The following is a 27,773-nucleotide window of genomic DNA, read 5'->3' on the forward strand; positions in this document are numbered from 1 at the left end:
GAGAGAGAGAGCGAGAGAGAGGTTGGCGAACAACTTGAACTTGATTTAGCAATGAATAGTTGATTACAATGGTGTGCATGGGTATGTTTATATATCCACATATGAAGGTTGGCCGACTCACAATGTTACGACTTAATTCCACATGAGATACTATATTTTAACACCCTCTCTGTAGCTCATAGTGGGCATAGATGAAGAAACCAAGTCGATGCAGATGCAACCATGGACACCCTAGCGTGGCCTTTGCTAGGTACACCTCGGATCATGCACCAATCAACCTGTCTCCACAAGAAAATGCCATCTTGAGCTTCAGCTGCCACATAGAATAATGAACTGCAGATGACTCCACGTCCATGATCCCCCATTCGTTGAACTGAGAACACATCACGTCCAAAAATCCTCTGAACCTTGAACTGTCGACACATGACACCCAAAATTCTCTGACAATGAACTAGGAACTCATCCCATCCATAGTCTGCTACCAATGAACTACGAACTCATCACATCCATAGATTTGTCAAGCTGTTCCATGCCAGATGCATGTGCCTTGAACTCCGACACACGGGTCCAAATCACCAAAAAACGGGAGCACAGACTGCCCCCCTCTGCCACTCACATGCCTCTCTCTGGCTGAAGCACGTGATAGCATCCATCCACCAAGCTAGAATGCTGGAGCATGTGCCAGTGTAGTCCTCGCCACACCGGCAGACGCCGTAGCATCCTTAGTAGAATCACTGTCACTGTCATCCTCGTCAGCTTTGCCTTTGCCTTTGTCATTCGTCGAGCCTTGAGCTTTAGCTTTGGATTTGCAATCCCGAGCCAAATGCCCTCGCTTTCCGCACTTATAACAACGGCTCCTGGACTTCTTATTGGATTCCGATGCAGCATGTGCCGATTCTACATCCTTCGGAACTCGAATCTTGCCTTGAGAGATGAGCACTGCTTCCTCCTCAATGAGAAAAGAGCTGAGATCATCAAATTCCAGCTTTTCCTTCGTGACTTGTAAGCGTAATGCCCTTGAGACCATCTCATACTCCTCAGGCAACTTCGTAAGAACCAAGGCAGCTAACTGGGTACTAGTTAATGCACTATTCATAGCCGATAACTGATCATGGATAACCTTTGCCTTCATTAGAAGTGACTGCATAGAGGTCCCGGTTTCAAACTTGATAGAAAACAACTGGCCGAGAAGGGTTACTGCTCGCATTGTTGAGTCTCGATCAAACATTCCTGCAAGCTTTGACCACATTTCCTTGGCAGTCTTTAAAGTCTGAATGGCAGGGGAAATTTCCTTGGTGAGAGATTCTGCAATCGCCGACATCGCCTTCGCATTGTGAGCATCCCAATCCACAAGAGATTTGAGAAACTCCTCCTCCTGAAGACGTGTAAACCGATTGCTATCCCTTCGGGGACGTTCCTCCGAACCATCAACAATGTCCCATAAGCCTTTTCTGCTAAACCACAGCCTCATGATCAAATTCCAATGCGCATAGTTGTCGCCATTCAGTTTGTCATCCTTGCTCGAACACGGGAGTCCCATCTCGAAAACTCCGTCCACCTCTTCTCAGTCGACCCGGTCTGCTCGCCTTGTGCGTTTCCTCAAGCCTTGGGCTATGTACTTTGCTACCTTGTTCAGCAGCGCCTCTGTCGACAGCAGCACCACTTCAGCCCTGTTAGCTGTGCGCCACTACTACAGCTGGTACTGTCACGAAACAGGCCCAAGTCCAGTCTGAATTTTTGTCTATTGCTTGGTTGCGCTACCTCGCCTGTTTCTGACATGTGCACAGCCTGCAACGCCTGTATCAGCCCTGTGCATCACCTGTGCGCCTCTGTGCCGCCTCTGCCAAGAGAGCCGTCGCCTGCAGCACCTTAAGCCACGACGTCGGCAGCGAACCGCACTCTCTATGCGCTTGTCCAAGGACCCTAGAGCCTCAGCTCTGATACCATGACAGAGTTGGTGCAGCGGAATACACTCACACGTAGAGAGAAAAGTTGACGCAGAGAGAGAGAGAGCGAGAGAGAGGTTGGCGAACAACTTGAACTTGATTTAGCAATGAATAGTTGATTACAATGGTGTGCATGGGTATGTTTATATATCCACATATGAAGGTTGGCCGACTCACAATGTTACGACTTAATTCCACATGAGATACTATATTTTAACAGCATTTGCTCTTCTAGTTGGAGGTATCCACCAACGATACCCTCCTTGGCCTTTTCCTCATGTGTTTTCATAGGCATGAAGTTTTTATCCTTCTTGCCTCCTGAGGTGCTCTAGCGTTCTTTCTTAGCATCTTTGCTATTTTGAGCTCCCCTTCCCTCCCTGAGATGATGACTGTTGGGTGGTTGATGACTGTTGTTGGGGTTTGAAGCTTGCTTGGAGTTGCTTGGGCTTACCTCCGTTCAACATCATTTCTTGATTCTGAGCAAGAGTGAGAGTCCAGTCATAGATATGTGATGTGTTGGCCATACAGATGCTGTTTGCTGGTCGTACAAGATCTGGCCGTACAGAGGCAGTTCTCTCTCTCTCCCCCTCCCTCTCTCCCTCCCCAGGATGATTCGGGCTAAGGCCTCGGTACCCCATGAGATTATCAGAGCCAAGATGGGAGCACCACCGATCGTAGTCGAGGCACTTGCCAGATCAGTGTTCTTCATTCATAGCACCTAGGAGCTTCCCCGACACCGGTATGCACGACTTGCTTTAGAGTCCTCTCATTAGCTAGCCATGGAGGCAGACACTTCATGTTGGTATGCGTAGATAGCATCCTGGTTTGAGCTCCATGGGTTCAGTTTAGACAGACTTCCACCCTTCCAGTACTCTCTGGAGGCATTGCCTGACCTGACTATTCTCCTTGGACTAGTACACCAGTACCCGAGAGTCCTAGCTCGATCACGTACTTGCTGACCCCCCCCCTCCTTCCCTTCGCTATACGGGGTGGTCTATTCCTGCTCCCTCCTTGACAACCTCGCTCCGACCTTCCTCCATGGCATTGACTCGCCCTTTAGGCGATGGTTCTCACAAGGGCACAACAATGCCAATAGGAGCTGCAGCAGTGTAATCTAGTTCCATCTCTTACCATGGCAGATGAACCAATCATTGAGGACGAACCCGTTCTCACGCGATGGTAGCAAGAGAAGCAGACCCAAATGGCGGCTATGCAAAGTTAATTCCAGAAGACTTTGGAGACTCTCATGTTGCAGATGCACTCTCGGCATTCTTAACATGCAGTCCCGGCATTCTTAACCTGCAAGTTCGACGGCTTCAATTGACGTACCAGTTTCAAACACCGACGTGGTACCCCCCAGAGGTAGAAGCCGATGACCTAAAAGTTATTTATTGTCTCTTACAAGCATCAAAAACTAAGAAAAGTTGAAAGACTTCGTGCCTGACGAAGACAGATATGAGGAGATCCATGCCTTGTGTCTAGGAAGGTGGAATTCCTACTACTCTCCATTGCATGCAGCAGCTTATGTGGTGGACCCAGAATTCCAAGGCAACAAGCAGGAGAGCGACCGGGAGGTGAGCGCTGGATGGAGGATCATCTTGGATCGTCTTGTGCCTAATGCATCGGTTAGGCGCAAGATCAGGGACCAGCTTTCGATGTACAGGTCATTTCATGGCTCCTATGGCTGTCATGATGCACAGGTTGACCGCTCCAAAGTTGGTGCTGCTCTATGGTGGCAGGACTTTAGTTCAGATGGACCGGAGCTGCAGCAGCTTGCCATCCGCATACTTAGCCAGGCCGTCAGCTCCTCTTGCTTGGAGCAACTTTGGAGTACCTACAGCCACATTGCCTCTAGGAAGAGGAACCGACTCGGGGTAGAGCGTGCCAATGACCTTGTCTTCGTTAGCGCGAACTTGCAAATGCTTTGCAAGAGCGTGACCAAGAAGGCAGATTCCTTCACCAAGTTGGAGATGAGTCAACAAGAAGAGCAACAAGAGGATGAGGTGCGGGAGCAGCATGCCAGTGAGGATGAGACTGAGGATGAGCTTGATGCTTCTTTGGCACAAGCTACCCATGACCATGAGGCGAGCACTTCACGTGGATGATCATTCATGGATCATGATTCATGGGCCTTACTACTTAGCTCTAGCCTCTAGCCTCTAGTCTTCAGCACTTTTTTGTCATTGACTCATTTGAGTCCGTCCATGTATTCTGCCTCCTTAAGGCGTAGTCCTGACTCCTGACTCTTGAGTCATGACTCATTTTGTATCTACTTAATTATTAATATGACTCAAAAGCTTACCATTTTAGTGTAAATTTGTGCTCATTTTGATGTACTTCCAAAGTAGAATAAGTGTAGAGTAGAAAAAATTTTAAAAAAAAGTATTTTTTGAGTGCCGTTCCCTCCCCCGTCCCTGTTCCCTACTTATGGCCGTCCCCCGTCCCGTCCTCGTCCCCGTCCAGCCCATCAACAACAAGTTGGCCAACATCTGCCGGTCAGCCACGCATCAGGGGCAGCAAGGGAAAAATGCGCAGCATTTAATGCTGCAAAACAAGCATTTTTTTTTTGGGGTCCAAAATTAGTTGGCCGACAACATATGTATGGACTGACTAGCATTAAAAATCCATATATAAGCAGCACCCAGCATTCAGCATAAGTCATCCATGAACAAATCAGTTCCACAACAGTTCCAAGCAGTTCAAGTGTGCCTGAATCCTGTGGCCTTCCTGGTGCATACTTTCAGCACTCAGCACTTCAGTGCGCTTCCTTCCCAAGGCTTCCTTGAAGAGTATCTTCAGCATTCAGCCAGCATATATGCATCCCTCAGTTTTGGGCTTGCATAGTGGTCATTGAAGAGCTATTCAAAGGTGCTTGGACAGCATCTAGATCAGCTTGTTGCATTCGGTCTACGTTGCGTTTGGTAGTCCTCAGTCATCATCCATATTCATTGTAAAAGTTCTCCAAAGAAATATAAGCAAATACTCCTACTTGTAGGGGGGGCCCTTCCCTTTAGTGGGTAATGGGGACCCAACATTGTGTCGACTACTAACTTTTGTCTCTCTCTTCTCCTCTCTCTCAAAGTGGAATTGCATAAACTCACGGGTATAAAGAAGGCTCTGTTGCGTGCTACGACGATCAACCTGTTGCATGCTACATTGGTATTAGAGCTGTAGGTTGTAACCCAACTTGGATACCCTAAAGTGAGAGCATTCCGTGGATGGTAAAACTACAGTTAAGAAAAACCACCTAGGCCTCCACAATGTTAGGAGAGACATTGTCAGCAAGCTACAAAGAAGATATTGAAGAAGAGATGTACAAGGAAGACACAACCACTATAGAAAGGCTTCCGCAAATGAAGACTGCATCAAATTGCTCTTGGGGCAAAACAAGTTACTAAAGCAACAAATCGAGGCTAAAGAAGAAGACGCGGCCAAAGAAAAAAAAGCTAAGGAAGAGGTTGAAAACGCCAAAGAACTAGCTGAAAAAGCCAAAGAAGAAGCAAAAAAGCCAAAAGAGTTATCAGAATTGGAAAAATTATTTCTTCTCATGGAGCATCAATGGCAAAAAGAAGATGTCATAAAGGCGGAAGAAGAACGGGCCAAAGAAGTTCGACGTGAGGATGAACGAAGGGCCGAGGACGCTAAACGCAAGGGTGAGGTAGACCAAAAATGGGCACAACTGTGAGATCCCGGTCTCCACCGCGCAACAAATTCGGGGTACTAGCAGCGGAAGTAGCACTTCATGCGCGGGGCAGGGACCCACACTCGGGGCCTCGCCCACGGATATCCGGACAAGAGACTAATCCGTCGGTTTGTCCAAAACCGAAACCGGAAAAACTTCCTTTACCCGGAAAGCATGGGCGATTCCACCAGGATAACTCTTAACTCTAACGTAGTCAAGATCATTACGGATCAACTGATCTGACTGCACCTTTAACGGTACTTGGTCAAATCAAGGAAGAAACTTGCACTTGGATCATTGGGATCAACGCTTTTTTCCCCATCAAGAGAGGCACAGCCGTTGATTCCTATCCATAGAACAATTTCTATCCGGGATTTACTTCATCTATCGTAATAATAGAAATTAAATCTCGATTTACGGATCCATCAGTCCAGCCTAACCCCATCCGATCCCATGGGTTAGCCAACCGCCCAACCACTGTAGTGATGGGATCCAATTTGGAATTTGGTTAGGTTTTGTCCCGGGTACCAAGGAAAAGAGTTCCAAGGTCCCCTAGCCGGAAGTTCATGCAAACATAAAACTAGCCACACCACTTACACACCCAATATGAAATTGCCTTTTTCTTAGCATCAACTAACTTTAAAACAATCCTTTAATGAAACCATAGTACCACTGATCACAATCTTCCAATTTATCCGGTTGATTCATAATTTCCCAGCATTCCTTCATCAGAGTATCTATGGCATCATTGGCAACTAGAACGCTCACCACCTATCCACACAGGGGCCTTTTCAATAGTTCCTAGCCCATAATACTCGGCAAAATAATCACTTATAAAAATTCAAGATGGACTCTCGTTGAAGATCAGCAAGATCAACCAACAGATCCATATAAAGAGCCATGGACTCATCCATTGAAGACCAGCAAGGTCAATCAACCAGATCCATGCCCGGTTTCACAAAACAACTCTTACTCCTTGTTCCAATATCTTCCTCGACGCACGCGTGGGTATCCTGGGCGACCCAGAGCCCGAGCACCGTATGGTCAGCACCCTCTAGGATCCTTCGCAGGTGACCTAGCGCTTCACTCATAGGCCGCTTCCTTGGTCCCTCATCCACCGTACCGGAAGCTCACCATTTAAATCGAACCGAGGCTGGTCAAGACCTCGGTCGACCTTGCTACGCGAGACGTCCTCCATTGACTCTCCGTCAGCAGTTGCAACTTTAACAGTTAGGTCTTCATGACCTTAATCCACAAGATGGTCAAAATGCTTCCCCAGCATTCTTGACATAAAACAGTCATTTACAAACAGTCACAAAATACAGTTTCTAAATCAAACTCTTGTCTTTCCACATTATCCCTCCTTAGTCCACATTACTTATTCCACATTCCATTCAATGTGTACTCATTCTCATCCATTTCCTCATATCGACGACACATTAATTCACATTCACATTCATACATCCACATTTACATGGATACATCCATTTTCACATCCTCATTTATACATCCACATCCCATATCCACATTCATACATACACATCCATATCCACATCCATACATCCACATTCACATCCACATTCACATTCACATCCACATTCACATCCTCATTTATACATCCACATCCACATCCATACATCCACATCTACATGCATACCTCCATTTTCACATCCTCATTTATACATCCACATCTCTTATCTACATTCATACATACACATCCATACATCCACATCCACATCCACATTCATATTCACATCCATATATCCACATCTACATGCATACATCCATTATCACGTCCTCATTCATACATCCACATCCACATACATACATCCACATCCACATTCCCATTCACATCTATACATCCACATCTACATCCACATACATACATACATCCACATCCACATTCCCATTCACATCTATACATCCACATCTACATCCACATTCATATACATCCACATCCACATTCCCATTCACATCTATACATTCACATCTACATCCACATACATACATACATCCACATCCACATTCCCATTCACATCTACATCCACATTCATATACATCCACATCCACATTCCCATTCACATCTATACATTCACATCTACATCCACATACATACATACATCCACATCCACATTCCCATTCACATCTATACATCCACATCTACATCCACATTCACATCTATGCATATACATCTTCATGCATATATCCATTTTCACATTCATACATCCACTTTCACATTCATACATCCATACTCCCATCTCCACATCCACACATCCACATACATACATCCATTTCCACATTCCCATTCATGTAACCCCATATGTCTTCACATCTAATCTTTTACATCACATCCATTCTCGCCCTATCACAACCCATATACATCCTATTCTATCACATACACTTCTTACCTCATCCCATACACATCTTATCACATCTTAATTCATCTTATCACCTCTTATCACCTCTTATACACCTCTTATCACATCCTATCACATCTCATATCTTATTTATAGAATACAAGAGAATTCTTATATTTGATATAAGATTTCTTTACACATTTACTTATGCATAAATTCCATTTAAGGAGATTAATACTTCCGAAGAAAAATCAATCTTTTATGCATCTTCCTATGCATAAATTCATGAAAATGACACTTTTGAATTAAAATTCAATCTTTTATGCATCTTCCTATGCATAAATTCAATTTAGATGAGAATGACACTTTTGAATTAAAAATCAAATTTTTTTTATGCATCTTCTTATGCATAAAGTCAATTTGGTAGGAATTACACTTTTAGAATAAAAGAATTTCTCTTATGCATCTAAGTTATGCATAAAATCCATTTATGATGAAAATCACACTTTTAGTATAAAAAGAATATCTTTTATGCATACCTCCATGCATGAAATCCAATTATGATAAAAGTAACACTTTTATAATAAAATAATCAACTTTTATGCATACCTCTATGCATGAAATTCAATTATGATAAAAGTCACACTTTTATATAAAAATTTTCCTTTATGCATACTTCTATGCATGAAAATTAAAAATGATAAAAGTAACACTTTTGATATAAAAATTTTCCTTTATGCATACTTCTATGCATGAAAATTAAAAATGATAAAAGTAACACTTTTGATATAAAAATTTTTCTTTTATGCATACTTCTATGCATGAAAATTAAAAATGATAAAAGTAACACTTTTGATATAAAATTTTTTCTTTTATGCATACTTCTATGCATGAAATAAAAATGGTAAAAATAACACTTTTGATATAAAAACTTATCCTTTATGCATGATATTAAATTTTAATTTCTCCATGATTATAATGAAATTCTTTCAATTAATCTAGGATGATAATTCCTAGAATATGGTAGGAAGTCCTCTTTTTATACTTTGAATGAAATTATTTTATGCATAATTTTTATAAAAATTTTGCTATAGCTCCGCTGCTATGACTGATAAATCTCAATTTTTCTAAGGGATAAAGCTTATCATTAAGGAAATAATTAAAATAATCTCTAATTGGAGCCTTAATCCATAATGGATTGAATCATCAATATACATAAACTAAAAGCATAGAAAAAAGCCATTAATTTGGCCTTAAGCATAGCTTAATCTTGGGTTAAGGAAAAGCTTGATTTGGATTGAGAATGGGTCATGAGTATGACCATTTCTTGAGTGAGAGAGAGAATTTACATAAAAATCATTAGAATTTAAACATAAATGAAAATTAACCTCAATAGCATTTATTAAATTATGTAACTCTTCACTACTATTCACCAATAAACTTCAATAGCATTTAAAAACAACATACCAATTAAGCTTCTCAAGCTTGAGAGGGGTTGAGAAGAGAGAAACATTAAGAAATTATAGAAAGATCAATATTCACTAATTACCTTACAACTTGCTTGATTCTTTGTTCACGGTAGAGGCCCCCAACCAATCAATTGGTTAAGTATGTTGATGGAGCCACTAACGGGGATTGAAGAAAGAGGGAAACTCCAAAAACTAGTGAATTATTAAATGAATTCACAGTTCTTGGCTTAGGTGGAGTAGAGTAACGATGCATAAACACTATCTATTTTTCAACAAGGGGGAGGCTTCTATTTATAGGAAAAATTGAGCTCCTAACCAAACAAACTGATTCTAGAATTTTCTAAATCAGTTTGGTCAATATTTGACCATTTTTAGGTCAGTTAAGCTAACTTTTTGAAACTAGACTTGAATGAGGAGAGAGGAGAGATGAAATATCTCAGTTTTTATGAGTTTAAAACTCATTCAAGCATGTGAAATATGCACCTCCTTTAAAGAACTCCCCTTCCTTACATATGTGTCATAATGGAATCATTTTAATATTGCTCATAGTTTTTTTACTAATAAACCTTGTACATTTTCAACTCTTCATCTTATGTGAAATATGCACCTCCTTTAAAGAATTCCCCTTCCTTACATATGTGTCATAATGGAATCATTTTAATATTGCTCATAGTTTTTTACTAATAAACCTTGTACATTTTCAACTCTTCATCTTATGTGAAATATGCACCTCCTTTAAAGAATTCCCCTTCCTTACATATGTGTCATAATGGCATCATTTTAATATTGCTCATAGTTTTTTACTAATAAACCTTGTACATTTTCAACTCTTCACCTTATGTGAGCATTTACTCATTTTTGGGTATCTTCTTTTTACAAATTTGGATTTATCTCTTCCCTACACATGGATTGATGCTATTGGCCCATAGAAACCTTAATTGGACCATAGTCTAAAGATTTCTGAAAATCTAGACCCTTAGACTAAGGTTCTTTATACCTATTTCCAATTAATTCCAATTGCACATTGGAAAATTCTTTTTGAATTTCTGTTTCAGGGGAACTCATCTGAATTATAAGAGATATTTTTCTATCCAAAAATATTCAAAATCTGAATATTCTCTCTCTAGAATATTTTCTCTCTCTAGGCTAAAATAGTTAGAAACAAGGTCTTTATATTTCTGAAGAGGGATTGATTACAGGGGAAGATACTAGACATCAAAAAGGGGGTGGGGGAGGAATCTTACAGCAGACTAAGCTACCAAAAAAGGCTTGAACGTGAAGCTATGCGATTCCAAAACCAACAGTTGACAGTCACTATGCAAGCGTGAACCAAGGAGCGAGTTCCTCCACCACCCCAACTACCACCAACCATCATACGAGTTCAACCGAACTTCAGTAAGTATGATGGTAAGTGTGATCATGCTATAGTAATGCAATTCATTCATCAATTTGTAGCATATTTCCCATTGGCTAAGCTTTCAGATCCGCAAGAACGAGTCCACCTGGCAGCACCTCACCTCTCCGATGAAATAGTCACTTGGTGGCAGCATTGGTCGAGTCTACATGTAGACCCGTTCATCGGGGCTCCACAGTATGTATAGGACACCTTTGTGTCCGACCTAAAGAAATGGTTTCTACCTCCACAATACATGATCAACCTTGAGGACGAGTTTTACAAACTCTCCCAAAACGGGTCACCCATGTTGACATACTCTAATAAAGTAATCACATCAGCACAACATTTAGGTATATCCGAGGAGAATAAGTTGAAACAGTTTATTCGATGTATGGATATGAACATTAGGTTTATTAAACTGCATGTTGTACGGCCAGCGCAAGAAAACAACACCAGAAGCTGTTGTGTGGCCAGCGCAAGAGAGAGGAGAGAGATGGCTATAGTCGACTAGCAGAGAAGAGAGAGAAACTCCAATCAGCAGAGGATGGATGCGCATGCCTGAAAGGAGAAGCCCTACCCCTTTTTAATGAAGTCAACCAACTATATTTGCAACACTTTTCCCTTTTTGCCCAAAATAGGTGAGCTTGCCCAAAAATATCAACTTTATGCTTTTCTTGGCTTGATGCCCAAGTTTCAGCCCAAAATATTAACTTTATGCTTCTCCCAACCTTGCTTCCCAAGTTTCAAGTAGGCGCCTCCCTTTGTCCACCTATCCATGCCCAAAATAATAATATATCCAGCCAGATTTTAATGATGTGTGAACACACTGTGTTATAAACATTATAAGTCACTTTATTGATAAAAATCCCATGATGCCCATACTGCATAGCCATCTTTCAGGCCAAACTTTTCTAGTAAATGCTCCAACTTTCTTCTATGGAAAATCCCCGTTCACACCTTGGTTCTGCTCAGTGTGTGAAACACTAGTCAAGACTGGTTAAGAGACCAAATGGTGACAAGGGGCTCCAAAACCTACCCAATCGTATGAATGAGGGAAGATAGCCCTTTTGGAGGCCTGGGAGGTAGACTGTGACGGGGAAGCAGATAAACCTGCAAGGGGGTCGAATGCGAGGTCGAAGCGGTGGTGCCATCAAGTGACATATCGCGATGAGGCTTTGCTGCATCACACCATCAGCTATCTTGTGGGTGAATCAAACTCCATCTGAGAGTAGCCGTGCCCAAGAAAATGAATATCAAAGATTTTTCTGACTCACCAATGAGGGCTGCTTAGAGCAAATCCCGAATCTGACCGTGTGTTGGGTGGCTCCCAACAAGCTTGCAAATCAGTGAAGAGGCCACGAGAGGCCATGAGGGAGGAGACTATAAGCCAACAAGAGCTGGAGGTCCGCTTTTGAAAATTGGCAAGGGGTAGTAGACTCAGTTGGGGATCACAAAGCCGCTTTCATGGAGTCCTTCCGAATGGGTAAAGACCAAAGACGCCAACTCTCACTGAAAAAACCACCACCTGAGTGCTAGGACCTACTAGGAGGGAGATAGGAGAAGACGGCGAAGACGGCGACAGGGCGAAGAAGGCAAGGGGCCAGAGGGAGGACAACAACAGGGGGGTGCCTGGGGGGGGGGGGGGGCGCGGGGCGGGGCAAAGATGGCCGGAAGAAGCAGAGACAGAGGAGTGCGCGAAAAGGGAAGAGGATGGGGCACGCGAGGGAGGATAAAGGAGGGAAGCGCAAAGGCGAAGGGGCAGGGAGGCAGCGCACAGGAGGAGGGGCAGGTGGGCGAAGGCAATGGTGGGCCGGTCCGCTCAAGAGGAGGGAAGCGGGGGACGCACAAAGGAGGATGGGGAAGAGGGGAGAAGGGTGATGGCAGGGGAGAGCAGGTGCACAGGCGAGGGGAGCTCCAGCTCAAGCTGTATTCTAAATTTTCCTTTCATCCTCTCTTAATTCTTACAAGCCAGGAACCGAGCAATGGACTGTAGAAAACCGTTTGTAGAATGCAAGGTAATGCTGTAAACTAAAAGCTCCCATTTTGCTCTGCTTCTCTACTGCATGGGCAGGTTCTGGCTGCTGCAGGCTAGTATAATGTGCACTATGAAGGGGCAGGTTCTGGCTGCTGCAGGCTAGTATACTGTGCACTAGGAAGGGGCAGGTTCTGGCTGCAGCAGGCTAGTATACTATGCACTAGGAAGGGGGAGTTGGGGATGGGAAGAGGAGTTCAGAGGATGTAAGACTATCGAGCTGAATGCAAGTGTTTAACTGAGTATTTATTTGGACAGAAGACTTAAGCACACAAACACAGGCAGCCCCTACATCATCCTACTAACTAGTTTCTATATTTATTAGCAAAAGCTTTAAGAACGTACCACAATTATGGCTGTAAATTCTGTTCAAAAGATGACCAAACTCATATAACACCTTAAGTTTATGAAGAACAATGATGTTCCACCAAACACTAGCTGTAGATCTGTTGTTCATCAGGCAGTGGTACCTTATAGGTGTCATACCTAGAACCATTGTGTCAAATCGTGATGCCAAGTTTACCAGCCATTTTTGGAGGGTATTATTTCATAACTTTGGGACTACGTTGAATTTTGCCACTGTATTTCGCCCACAGACGGATAGCCAAACAAAGATTTATAATCAATTGGCGTTCGACGTGCTTAAGTTTTATGTTTACGACTAACAAGGTAAAACAATTTTTGTCTAGTTCAAGCTGTGTTGAATGACTCTTTTTATTTAGCTATTGGCATGAGGCAGCATTTGGAAGACCGTTCCAATCTTTTTTGACTAGGACGTCCTTCTCAATTTCTGAAGCTAATATTTTGGGAGTGGATGTATGTGGAATTTCTGTACCTACAACTTTCAAGGTCATTCCTACAAAGCCTGATGCTAGGGCTTACCCATTGATATTGGGTAGGTCATGGCTTCACCAAGTGAAGGCAATTCAAAAGTGGGAGACAGGTGATCTACAAGGTGAGAATAAGAAGGTCCACTACAACATCAAGAGTCGTCGCAAGAAAGTGGTAAGAGGTGAACCTTCAACTTTCGAAAGTTCAGAGTCAGAGTCATCCGACGAAGAGGAGACAAGTGGTAGCTCCGAGGATTCCATCTCAGAAGGGGAGGTGGAGGGAGTTGCATTTGGTCTTTCCCTGGGAAGGGATCGAGGAGATGCTGAAGACAATGGAGCCTTGGAAGGGGAAGCTTCTTCAACCATGTGCAAGAAGGGAGATGTGGACCTCACTAGTCTTCACCAACAGAATGAACTTCTTCTTGATGAGTCCATAGCAGGTAGTACTAAAAGGGAGAATTACTTAAAAATGTTGGATGGATTTCCTAACCTGTTTGCAAACAGCTACTCACAAGTACGCCAAGTTACCCTAGTAGAGCACAAGATTGATCTCAAGCCCCAAAGTAAGCCAGTCTTACTAGGAGATTTTGGAGTCGGTGAAAGACAGGTTGGCTAAAGTGCAGGATGTGAGAGCGAAAGGACGGGAGGACCAGATATACGAGAGATCAAAGTAAAATATATATAGAAGGGTGAGTGCAAATATGTACAAGAGCCCTCATATGAGAGGTGACTCTAAGCAGAAAGAAGACCAGTGCTGAAGCAAAGAAGACGTGGGAGTTGAAGCACGGTCGATGACGAAGGCTCGCGTCGATGTGAGGCAAAGCACTCCGAGGTGATAGTGGCAGCGGAAAAAGGTAACGTCGATGACAATGATGGTGGTGCAATCTCTGAAGACATGGGTGTTGTGTACTTGAAGCAGAGAGGGCTGCTGTCCCAAGTGGTGCGAGCTCTGGTGACACGGGTGCTGCGCACCTGAAGCAGAGAGGGCTGCCGTTCTGATGTAGCAAAGAGGGCTGCTGTCCCGATGTATAGCAGAGAGGGCTACTGCCCCGAAGTAGCAAAGAGGCCTGCTGTCCCAAGGGCTGTGCCAAAACGCACAAGATATCCTGAAGGTAAGCACGGATGTGAGCCCTGATGTATGCGTTGATGTAAGGCTGAGATAAACGCTGATATAAGCCTTGACGTAAGCCTGATGTATAGCGCTGATGTATGCTGCAACAAAACGCAGATGATTGCTGAAGCGAAGCGCTGACGTAAGCCGATGTATAAACGCTGATGTATGCTCAGATGTAGGCGTCGACATGTGCTGAAGTAAAACGCAGATGTGGAGCAGAAGAAAGCCTGATGTAAGCGCCAAGATCAGCCTGATGTAAGGCTGATGTGAGCCCTACAAAAGGCGGCCTGGACCAGCAGAGGAAAACGCAGAAGTGAGCCCCTGTTGTAGGCGGCCAGATGGTACCTAAGATGGCAATGAAGTGGTACATGGATGATGAGGTATAGGCAATGCTATATATAGTGAAGGGGGGGTGCTGGTCGGTTACCAAAAAGGTGTAGGCCAGCAGCCAAGACAAAAAACCCCCAGAAATAAAATATAAATATCCAAAAAGTCCCTTTTTAGGGCTGGAAAAAGTGTTGTTTCTTTACACAGGAGGCCTATACTAGACAGGCCAACAAGGACAGGAGAGATGTGATCTTCTCGAAAGGAGATTGGGTATATCTACGGATTATGAAGCACAGGTTGAAACAAGTGGGCAGGCGATAACCAAAGTTATCATTTTGGAGCTTCAAAGCTTTTCCCATCCTAAGGAAGATCAAATAATTCTATCCGTTAAATCATCTTGTGCAATAATCCTTTCCATGAAATCGGTCTCGTCAAGCCACTCTTGGACCCTTGTAGAAAAGTGTGGATTCCTATTCGATTCCCAAGCAATGAGGAGCTCCTGACACAAAGATCTCCTCAAGATCATTTGCATGTGTCTATCAAGAACATGTATGATGATGATTCATCTTGTCTGATAATTTTTTCCACGAAATCGGTCTCGTCAAGCCACTCTTCGACCCTTCTAGAAACATATGTAGATTCCTATCCACCAAGCAATGTGGACCTCCCGACACAGATCTCTCCTCAAGATCATCTACTTGTGTCTATCCAGAACTTGATTCCTCCGCTTCGAGGTCAACCTCCTCAGCAAGACTGATGATGAAGTGGGGAGGCAGGGAGGCTGCTATCCATAGTCCCATCAGCCCCCTAAAGTCCTGATCAGCTGGTCCACTGCTGGTCGGCCTGCTGCCCCAACCTAGCCCGCCACCTCTCTGGCAGACCAAACGCAGCTGACCAACGTCCAAACAAGGCCCAAAGCTGGTCCTGCCTTGCCTAGCACCATTCTTGAGATCCAGTGGGCAGCCCATCCCTAACGGAGGTCTGCTAATCCTGATTGTACTCTACATGTGCCTCACAGGTAACATTTAAATAGAGCACAAAGTTTACTGATGATAGGCTGGCCAGCCCACCAGCATCCGACCAGCCCACAACGATAAAAAGCTTACTGCTGGTAGGCTGGCCAGCCAGCATACGGCCAGCCCACAACTATGAAAAGCAATTTTTAATACTTTTGGCCTGAACAGGTTATGCTAAGTTATGCATGAGTTGACAAAGCACTTGAAGTTTACTGAATGGGGTACCCCCATACCACAGATGTAAAACAACAATTTCCAACAGTGTATGATAGGAAGAATCTTCATAGCCACCAAAGGTGTTTGGGGTGGAGAGTTTTTGACATCATTGGTTGTGACACACCTCACCTACGGTGCCACATGGCAGCCCAGGTCGGCTAGCCGAGATAGCAGCAGCAGAGATGTGTGCGCACGCAAGGCGGGCAGCAATATGGGCAGCTGGGGACAAGGCCTGGCCAAGGTGGACAGGCCCCCACATGTGAAAACATACTATATTATCACTTGTTGTGAGCATTTATATCAAGCCGACGTGAATTTCATGTGTTTGTTTTTTATTTTTAGGACAATTGCATCATCTTCTTCCAAGGGTATGGAGACGGGTCTTCCTTCGTAAGTATCTGCCACACACATTTGGCCATTATAGAATATATACAAAGAATACATAGAAAAGATAAGGTGCCCATAAGCTTGTCAAAAATATATATATCTATTAAAGTCTCGCCCACCCCTCCCCCCTCACTCCAAAAAGGGTGAAAGAAAGGCTGTGTGTGTTCCTCTTAGCCAAAAAAATATATATGTATAGATACAAAAGGATACGTATTGATTCTATTCAAGATAGGTTGGGCAGCCCACAGAAGGGCAGATAGTCCTATAAACAGGCGTGCCACAAATCTCTAAGACGCCCCCAATGTCGAATGCTTGTGGCCATGTGCTAGGGTTTTCGGAGATAGAAAAAACAGGAACAGAATCAAACATGTACAACGCACAAAATGTCTAAACTACTGATCTGTGTTATGTACAAGAAGAAAGTGTTACAACTGAATCTCTAGTGCAAAAGGTGACTGAGAAATGAAGAAGTCAAATCACAACATCAAGTTCTCTCCTGGACTATTGGAGAACATGTTTAGAAAAATTCTCCAACCCTACCTGTCCAGCAACTGTCCAAGCCTGCCCGCCAGCCTTAGACCAGACCTGTCCAGATGGGCTGCCTGGCTGCCTGACTTGGGCAGCTTGCCTACTGACCAACTATCTGAGTGTCCCACACCAAAGCACTTGGCCTATTAAGCGTCTTGGACGTCTGTACAGATGTCAACCTCACGTTGATTACATAACTGTTTGGGGTTTGCGCACATATGACTGCCTGGACTTACTTTGTCCCACCCTTATCACGACTGGCTGACTGGTCCTTGGACTAGGGCTCACAAAATGCGGAGTGCACATCACTAACCCAAAACTTGCTGTACTGGTACTGTCTTGTCACCCTGCACCTGAATGCGGGGTGCATGTGACATCTGATGTACAAGCTTTTGAGTTGCCCATGGAGAATGCATTAAGTTGCCCATGGAGAATGCATTAAGTGGCCACAAAAGTTCCCCAACACCTGCTTCTAGAAAGGATCAGTTGCTGCTCAGCCTAAATTAAGAGATGGAATCCAGATAAGTATATTGTGCAAAGTCTGGGGTGGTGTTAACAATTGTCAATACATAAACCGCGGGCAAGTGGTAATGCCTTCGATAACCTCCTTGTGCTGGTTGATATGGGTCTAAGAGTCATTAAAATAAAAAATTATGAGTCATTGAGAATGTTTATGAGCTCATGAGTTGTAGGCTTCATAATGTCTTATTTTGGTCATTTGTGCCTTTATCTTTCTATGTTGAGGTTCTATAACACTATGTTGCATCACTTGAGGAGTTAGTGTCTTTGTTGTGTTTCCTTCCTTTCATATAATGAAGTTTCTAAAATAGATGCAGATTCAAAGGCTTGCCACACTTACAAGCTATTCATATGGTCCTCCACCTGGTAAGGCGTCGTCTGGAGAGTCTGCGCCATTCCATTTGATACAGTTGCCAGGCTAATCTATAAACAAGATGAATCAAAATTTAATTTCTGCATAGGGTGTCTGAAATGCACCTTACAAGTAGAAAATGAATGCCTAAGTTGATCATGGTTATCAAATAAATATACCCGATTGTTTGACACAGGAGGCCACTCATACTGTTTTGTTGCATCACTCTCATTAGCCAGAACACCTGCAACCGAACTATTTAATCTCTTGAGCTCCCTTTGAGCTTCCGGTTTTAGCATTTCCAGCTCTGACAATACCTGGTTTAACCTCTGCAATCAGCCACAAAACACAGAAGATCAAGGGGCTTTACACACAAGCGCAGCCCGAGGTGAGGGGGACATCTGTCGTCCCTGTCCAAGCCCCCACTTGTAATTGCACTTGGATGTGGGCAACTTCCCCATCCAAACCCTGCCTATTTGTGAAATTTGCCTTACGTGTAAGGGACCTAAGAATACCATGCATCACAGCACTTCTTCAAAGCTTTTGAAAACACACGATCAATCAAAACACACCTTCTTGTATTCGGCTCTCAATTTTGGGGAGGATGTGCGGTACTCATGATGCTCAGGGATGGTTTCTCCGACAAGACTGTACCACACACCAGGTCATGCATAAGATGCCATGGATAATGAGTCCATTCCAATAAACTACTCTAAACTATCCACACAAACAGCATTAGCCTCTAAACTATACATCTAATCAAGCTACCCTCTTGACAATACATGTAATCCGGCATTAGCATTCATTAATCAATCCATGATTTTGAGGCTTGCATCACATCAACCCTTTAAACACTATATGAAATCAGGCATAAGCATTGCATCACTTTTAAAGGTCAAGAAAATAAGTATATAAGCATAATGTTATATTAACAAAAAATGCTTGATGAAGAAAGAAGCACTGATTTCTTTTTTTTTATGTATTTTATAATAAATAAACAATTTTAGTTTTATTCCTTAGGGCAATTACATGCTTGTAATGTCCTTAAATGGATCTGCATTCCGCAATTGGATGCCACACGGACATACTTTAAAGGACACATGCAAGAACCTAAGGCCAGACACCGAGCATTTTCATCATCAGCCCTTGTCCAAAGACGTGTCACTAGTGTACTGCCAAGGGTGGTCAGTCAAGTCGTCTTGCACCATCAAGTCATGCCAGTCCTGCACACCAGATGTAACCCTCTTGTATGTTGCAATGATGTAAAGGCATCCTGGACACTTATTAGACCTATAGTTGGGTGCCTGGACAGCCTGTCACAGTTAGTAGGACATGTAAAAGGTTGGGTGCATGTGAATCCATAAGTCTATGTACTAAAAGTAGCCCCTGTGAAAGCAGGCAAAAGTATAAGTCCCTGTTAAAGGTTGTGGACAGCTCAGTGGGCACTCTTAGGCAGCCCTACAAGCGCCTCCAGGCATCTTGGACACTTATTAAACCTATGGTCAGGTGCCCAGACAGCCTGTCAGAATCCATAGGGCATGTAAAAGTTGGTTGCACGTGAAATATGGTACTAACAGTAGCCCATGTGAAAGGGATGTTAAGGGCTGCAGACAGCTCAGTGAGCACCCTTAGGCAGCCCTACAAGCAGCCAGGTATGTATGGACCCTTTAAAAGGCCACAACCAGTCCTAAGGGCTGGTCTGCCACAGCCAGCCCCTTTGCCCTAGACGGGCAGCTTAGGAGGGGCTATATAAGAGTCCATAGGGGCCAGCCCACTGCATGAACCTTCTACCAGCCAAAGGGCACCCAACTGAAGGTACACTCAGCAAAAGGAGAGCTCCAAGTCAGCCAAATGCAAGTCTCCAGTTCAGCCAGGGGCAGCCAGATCTAGCAGCTCCCAGGCAGCTAAGAAGTACGTTCCCAAAAGGGAAAACACAAGCCACAGGTCAATCAGTCCAAGGGCCAGATTCAGCCCAAGTCAGTCCCATACTTCTCCAGCAAAAAGAACCAAATACACTTTCGGGTGAAGGCCCTTCACAGAGTTATTTGGGACCCAATCTCTCTATCAGCCCAGCGGGGCGTGCCGTGACAAACTCAACCACGTCTCCAAGAGATAGAGATATAGAGAGAGGGGAGAGAGAGGAGGGAATAGGGATCTTGCACAATACACCACATTGAGCGGGGAACAGGCCCCGCCCCCTTTCAGGAATTTATTCAGGAATAATCCATGGGTACACTGGCCAAGATCAATACAATCAATGAATACAAAACAAACAGATATGCCGATGTAGAATATCCAAGTCGATGTCGATGTCAAGGCACGAGACCTCTAATGCCAAGCACACCACGGGGATGACCCACAAGTATCTCTCACTGGGCTAGTACCAAATCTAATATCCAAATCCAAATCCAAGTTTGGATCCAAATCCAAATCCAAGTTCCATGTTCATGTCCAAGCTTCATGCCCAAGCTATATGTCCAAGCTTCATGCCCAAGCTATATGTCCAACTTCCATGTTTATGTCCAAGCTTCATGTTCCATGTCCAAGCTCTATGCCCAAGTTCTCCATGTCCAAGTTCATATCCAAGTCCAAGATCATATCCAAGTTCCAGCAGTCCAAGTTCCCATGAGTAATCTCCACAACCCCTACAACCTTTCCGATGAAGAAAACCATGGAAAAGCTCTTTCTAGCAAGAAAACTGATATAAAACCTGTTTTAATAGTTTTTGGGCGATAAAAAACTCCAAAAAGCAGTTTTTGGAGCAGTTTTAGGGTTTCTGAAATTTCTATTTGTACAGCTCCGTACACACGTCCACATCGCCCATGCATATGCCCATACAAGTCTAGGGCTAACCGTACATCTGAAAAGCAAGTTGGAGAAGGTGTTGATGGCGAAGAAGAAGCTCTCCATGATCATAATGATGCCCACACACACTCCATGATCTCCTTCAATCTTCAATGATTTGTTCATGGTACTACAAGAGAAGTCCAATCCTTTTTATACTTGTAAGAGACCTTGCTTTTTGCCAAAAAGCCTTCATGCTTTTGCTTTGCTTTTCTCATTTTGCCTTTGCTTTTGCTCTTTTTACTTTTATTAATAAAATATTACTCAACTTTTGGTGCTTTTCTGTTTTGGCTTTAAGGCCTTGCTTTTTGGCCTTAGAGCTGCTTTTTGAGAAAGCGCCTTTTAGCTTTTTGGTCCGGCTCAGTCTCCTCTTTCCAATGGTGCCCTTGGCTCACGGGTGTTACAAAAAAGGAGATCAGGTACCCAGGACCCAATCACCAAAGGCTAAAGCAAAAGACAAGGGCAAAGGCCTAGGCCCTAACCACGTAAGTGGCATACAAAAAAGAGACTATCACTGGAGTAGTACATATGTCAAAAAGCCTCAAGGGGCATGTGAAGTGCTGGCCTCACGATCATGGGTCCCTGCAATGCCTGCAGGCTCCATAGAGATGTCCTTCACTTGCTCCTCCAACTCCTCATCATCTTGAGACATCTCCCACTCGGTAAATGCATCAGCCTTTGCAGTTGCACTCTTGCAAAGCATTTGCAAGTTTGCACTCACAAAGACTAGATCATTTGCCCGTTCCACCCCAAGACGGTTCCTCTTCTTCGATGCAACGTGACTGTATGAGCTCCAAAGTTACTCTAGGCAAGAGAAACTCACTGCCTGGCTGAGAATGCGGATGGCTAGATGCTGAAGCTCAGGTCCATCCAAACCAAAATCTTCCCACCACAAAGCAGCCCCAACTTTGAAGCGATCATCGTGTGCATCCATGTCTCCATAAGAGCCCTGAAAGCTCCTATACCTGGACAACTGGTCACGGATCTTCCGCCTAACATTTCGGTCAGGCACAAGTCGAGTCAAGACAAGTCTCCATAGCTTGCTCACCTCTGCGTCACTTTCTTGCCCTTTACCCTAAAACTCAGGGTCCACCACATAGGCTCCTGCATGCAAAGGAGAGGAGTAGGAGTTTCACCTACGCACACATAGGGCACGGATCTCCTCGTACCTGTCCTCATCTGGCTCCAAATCCCTCAACTTCTCTATCATGCTATCCATAGCCTCATATACTTTGCCGATGCATGGCTTCATACCATCCACAAGCCTCATCAAGTGGACAATAGGTTGAACCATAGCATCAATGCACTTCACTTTTTCCCAAAAATCAAGGCTCTCTGCTTTTTCCTTGCATAGAGCTCCTGTCTCAGTGGAAGCCAATGGTGAAGAAGTGAACTCGTCACTAATGAACAACTGCCTCAATGCACCACTACACTCTTTCAATCGGTGGAGCATCAAGAAGTTGTAGGCAAACCTCGTATCTGAGTATTTGAGGAGCTGACGGCTAGATTTTTTGGAGAATTCATGGCGTAGGAACTGATGGTTTGTGACAAATGTCACTATTTGGCTGCCCACTTGGATGATAGGCCGGATCCATGGCAAGTCCCCAATATCCTTCAAGAGATCATTTAAGCAATGTGCCATGCAAAATGACACGGTGATGTTGGGGTACATGCTCTCAATGATCGCTCCGGCTGCCCTGTTTGAAGCCTCCCCATCAGCAACAAAGCCCACAACTAGGTCTTGGCCAATGATCTCTATGCCACTAGCCCACTCTGCTGCTAGCACATCAGCACTCTTCCCGGTCCCAGAAGCATCATGTGAGGCGATGAAGTACATCTCACCGCGGGAATATGCGACAAGGCCATGGATGGACCTCTTCTGCTTATCACTCCATCCATTGGCTATCAGGGACACTCCATTCCTTGCCCATTGTCGCTTCGTGTTTTCTGTTGCTTGCTCCACAAGCCTCTTCTCCTTCTCTAGCAATGTGGTGCGCAAGGTCTCCGATGATGGGGGCGTATAGTTTGGACCATACTCCCCTATCTTCTTCACCATGACCTTGAAGTAGTCCGATCTATCCACAAAAAATGAATAATTTAATAACCGATCAACTTCAAAGTTCAAGTAACTTGTAAGAGGAACATTGTAAAATGATAGATCTTAAGCTAGACATCTTAATTCTTGATTACCTGGCAGCATGGAAAGCAATGTGGTCATGAAAGAAGAAGCGGGCTATGGCCGTATCCACCTCTTCCTTCTTCTTGGGGTCCCAACTACCCTCAAGAGTACTTTGTCGGCGTGAGTGTGTGGATGCGGTCGGCATGGAGAAGGATGGTGTTGGGGCCCGTTCTTGTGGGGCGGGTTATACGCCCGCGGGTGCCGATGAAGTGGATGCACATGGGGATGCCGATGTGGATGCCGAACCTTGGGATGGCCTCACTAGTGTTGCGGGATCCACGGCCACATGCGGCACTCTCCTCCTTGAAAGCAAGGCCTCATGTGCGGCAACACGTTCAAGAAGCCTCCTTCTCGTCTCCGGTGTGACCTGATCACAAAATCGGACCTCATGACCGGGCTCATGCAAGAGGTGAGCTCTCACTTTATCCGCCCCACCCGTTCGCCTATATGGACATAGCTTGTAGGACCATGGGCGAGAGCCTCCTCCACTTCCGGGATGATCGGAGTTGACCTCTTCCCACCAAGACCAACCTTCGGTCCTCCTTCCTCTATTCGTATTGGCGCCGCCGGAACGAGGTGCGGGGGATGGTCGCGATGAAGATGCCATGGAGGCAAGTGCCAAGGAGGCTTGAGCAATGGAGGTGAGTGTAGGAGAGAGATGTAGGAGAGGCTAAAGCAAGAGGAGGTGAGACCGTGAGTGTAGGAGAGAGATGTAGGAGAGGATTGAGCCTTGAGCAATGGAATTATGCAGGTGAGAGTAGGAGAGAGATGTAGGAAAGGCTGCACCGCTAAAGATTGAAAGAATTAGCACAATATCAACTGGCCGCAACTCGGACAAAAACTTCACAATGTGAAATCTACATGTCCGCTAATATGGCTGAATTATATACCTAGATGAATCCAGGAACATGCCCAAATTCACCTTTTAGGAACGTGCATGTTATATACTCATGGTAGTCAACCCACAAGACTATATAACTATCTAGTATCAACTCCATTATGCATAGTACTAGATACTACAACATCCCCACTAACGTCATCAGTGCCTAATAGTGGGTGTAGAACTCTCAAGAAGTGCTCTCACACACGCACTCCACACACACACACACACACACATAAGAACATATATTCACACGAAGCCCTTCGTACTGAGTTTGTATTACAGCTCTAGTTGGAATTTTTTATGATTTTTCCATGATTCAATCACTTCATGGACACATTGTAACACTTTTGGTTTCATAGACCCTTCGGTCTTTTGTAGACATTAATAGAAACTTCTTAGTGATGTGTCTATTGACCCATTTGTCAATGAAGCTTTCCTTCAGCAAGACAATGCCTTACCAAATGGGACAAAAGTGGTTCCAAATATGCCCACTGCACAATAATAATTGATCCTACCTACAAGCTTACTTTCATTTCAAAGAGAGGTTGTAGGACACCCTCATAAGTGCGAGAGCCAATACCACAGTATGTTATCCATAGCACTGTTGCCTTCCGACTCAACTCCCAAAGCTTATGGTGTGAGACTCGATCGTGGAATGGGGATTCAAAGTCCCAATAAACATGCACACATTGTTCTCCTCGTGTACGTGAGACAAAGCAACACGCTCTCTTGGCATGCCCAGCCTACGCTATCTTTACACACGTTTTTCTCACTTTGTTGAGGAAGAACCCAACATTCACACCTTCCTCTCACACAAGGAAAAAGGCATTGCTTTTTCCACCTTCATTGCAAAGATGTTCCGCCATCAAGAGAGACTTTCTTCCTAGCTCCCCTTTGTATGTCCATGCCATGCCTGTGTATAGGTCTCATAGGCCATATACGGCCTCAGCATACGGTAACATGATCTCTCTCTCTCTCTCTCTCTCTCTCTCTCTCTCTCTCTCTCTCTCTCTCTACTAATGTGAGAGCTTGAGGCTCTTTGTTTGATATTTTCTTTTAGTTTTACTTGTAGTACCATGATGATGTATTCCATGGACATGAGGTAACATTTTGGTCTCATAGGTCGTTTTGGCCTTTTGAAGACGTTAATACGACTCTCTCTCTCTCTCTCTCTCTCTCTCTCTCCACATGGATCACACCTTCGGAGCTCCCAACAAAGATGCACTTCTACAAAGATCACTTTCTCATGCTCACTCCATCCAGCAGCCAGGCTACTTGAGTGTTCACATGTCCCATGCCATGCAAATTGTGATTGGCTAGATACGGGTTTCATCCCACCGCCTCAGAGTGGAGACAGGTAGAGCTGAGTGCGTCTTCAGAGCCGCGAAGCTCATATGGAGACCCAAGGAGGAGAGGATTTGCCGATTATGCCACACAGAGGTTGAGACAGAGGAGCATTACATATGTCGCTGCCAAGTATACTATGAGATCCGCGGGAGGTTTCGTTGTTTGTTTCATGAAGGATTTGGTCCACTCTCCAAGATCATTGACTTCCTGGACCAACATTGCCTAGGGCTCTTCCTGCTTGAGCTCTGCAGACACAAGGACACTTCTTTGAGAGAGCTTCGCCCCCGGCCACCCAACCCCTTCCTCGCCAGCCAACCATCACCGGCTTCTTCCGGACCCAAGAGGTGGAGGACACCCATACAGTGGATCATATGGACCCATCTCGTGCTGCTCCGGACCCACCTCGCTCGAAAGGAGTTACCTTGAACCGGGCCTCCACATTCCAACGTGCCGGATGCCCCACCCCCCGAGATGTCAACCACTCCCTCGTGAGCTCCAAATCCAGGACATGATCCACCGCCATCGAGCTACCTTTCCCCGTGACATAGCTGAGGGAGACCTCTCGGCCATACTCATTTGCCCCATGCTTGATATTTTGGAGAGTGGTATACCATCTATTGGGGGCTGATGCTCCTCTCATGTTCCACGTTCTTGGTATTCTGATATGATATTCCATGGACAATTTTGTATCACCTCAGTGAGATAGCTTTGTTTTGTTTCTATATTACAAATGAGATATGCCATGGACATTATTGTATGACTTTTGTCTCATAGGCCAATTGGATCTTTAGTAGACGCTTAATATATTTCTTTCTTTCTTTCTCTCACACACATTGAAGATCTCTAGTGAATGTTATCTCTACAATCTAATAAGTGAAAGGTCCTTCAAGCTTCCACATGTAACAGTCATCTAGGTGTAACAGCATTTTTTTCAATAATACACGGCATTTTTCAAACACTAAAATAATAACAATTGAGTTAAAATTTTAGTTCTAAAAAAATAGTTTCATGTCTTTATGAAATTACAAGCTTGTAAAAGGTCATTTAGCCCTGAAAACATATTAAAGAAAAAATGGTGATGATTGGGTTGAAATGCCGTACAAACCTGGAAAATCTAAGGAGCAGAATGTAAAGATCAACGACATTTTTCTCCTCACGATAGATAAGAGCCTGCGCAAAGGCAAAAAGAAGCAAGATAAGCAGGCTAGATTAGTGCTTACTTAAGATCCAGATGCAAGAGGATTAAGGAGAGGGTACCTGTTTAAGCAAATTGTCTGCTGTGCGGTAGTATTTATTGAGGGGAAATCGATTGTCGACGTCAACCTTCGTTGTGCTGGCTGCTATGCTGATGGGCGGGCGGAATCGAGCTCCCTTCATTGTCCAGGAGATTTCAAAAACACACGAAGGTGGAGGAAGCATTTATACATTTCTTTACCTTATGGTGGTAATGTCCTAGCCATGGTTAAGAACCTTTAAAAAGTTCAAAAAAAAATTAGAGAAGCTCTCTTTATTAAGTAACACGAGTAGCAAAGGGTGGAATAAAAAGTGTGTTGGGTAAAATCATGGCAATATTAAAAAAAAGTAACACAAGCACCTTCTGTCCATGTCCCCTTTTACATCATCACTATGCAATCAAGCAACTAATGTGAGTGTAGGGCAACTGGATTCGAATTTGCACCCTTTACAAAACAGGCCAAGCCCTTTACCACTGCACTACACGCCTTGCAAATCACTTTTGCAAATCATGTCCTGGATTTACTTGTGATTGTGATATTGATAATTACCTTTGTAATTATGACTAAATGTTCCAAGCATAAATATTCAAAAAGATTTTTATTTGCTCCAACAATTTAACAAAATATTTCAAACATTGTAAAATCCATACATATACTTTTTTTTAACATGCTACATAGCAGTTGCACCGAGTGTATATGATACTTTTTTTACATATGCTACCTTTTCTTTATTACTAGGGGATTAATTTGTGATCATCATTGGACAACCAACCACCATTGCAAGTGTGTAAAAAAAGGAGAATCCTCTTGTCAATCCATTTATTTCACAAAAAAAATGCAATTCAAAAAGTGTTTCTTCTTGCAACTTTAAGGGGTTTCCCCTAGTGTGCTACCACAATAATGGGTGTGACACCATTGGAGCTTCACCTTGTTGCTTGCTATTGGAGCTTCTCCATAGAGTCGTCTCTGGGTTGCAACTACCTTCCCACAACATCTAAAGGTAAAAGGTAGCACTTTGGTCTTCTCCTTGGTTTCCACAAGCTATTGTGTTGGATATGCACTCTTGAGCATGTGCTAGGGAAACATTGGTACCCCGTTGCAAGTGGGGAAGCAC

The 27,773-nt window shown here is 44.0% G+C and overlaps 2 protein-coding genes across 5 annotated transcripts in view; both read right to left on the reverse strand.

Moving 5' to 3' along the window:
• Positions 1-26,947, reverse strand: part of LOC147617249 (AMSH-like ubiquitin thioesterase 3) — a 91,483-nt gene extending 64,536 nt beyond the window's left edge. For 3 of the 4 annotated variants that reach the window (XM_086776883.1, XM_086776881.1, XM_086776882.1), the window contains exons 1-5: positions 26,682-26,945; positions 26,530-26,594; positions 18,744-18,819; positions 18,351-18,500; positions 18,160-18,242 (exon numbers count right to left, since the gene is read on the reverse strand). In XM_086776883.1, coding sequence (XP_086633009.1) covers positions 18,160-18,242; positions 18,351-18,500; positions 18,744-18,819; positions 26,530-26,594; positions 26,682-26,843 — 536 coding nt within the window. In that variant the 5' untranslated portion in view covers positions 26,844-26,945. Of the gene's footprint in view, positions 1-18,159; positions 18,243-18,350; positions 18,501-18,743; positions 18,820-26,529; positions 26,595-26,681 lie in introns of all 4 variants that reach the window. The other variant, XM_086776880.1, reaches the window with a different exon arrangement.
• LOC147617250 (uncharacterized) lies at positions 21,840-23,935 on the reverse strand. Its single transcript, XM_086776371.1, has one exon. The coding sequence runs from the start codon at positions 23,069-23,071 to the stop codon at positions 22,148-22,150; it is 924 nt and encodes a 307-aa protein (XP_086632497.1). The 5' UTR covers positions 23,072-23,935; the 3' UTR covers positions 21,840-22,147.
• Positions 26,948-27,773: the final 826 nt, after the last annotated feature.

The sequence above is a fragment of the Cibotium barometz genome, chromosome 37, assembly GCF_041138505.1.
Source record: "Cibotium barometz isolate CiBa-2024 chromosome 37, ASM4113850v1, whole genome shotgun sequence".
Classification (NCBI taxonomy): Eukaryota; Viridiplantae; Streptophyta; class Polypodiopsida; order Cyatheales; family Cibotiaceae; genus Cibotium; species Cibotium barometz.

What these genes read in the sequence shown, in the direction of transcription:
- LOC147617250 (XM_086776371.1), bottom strand. Translation starts at nt 23,071, where the DNA reads ATGGTGAAGAAGATAGGGGAGTATGGTCCAAACTATACGCCCCCATCA.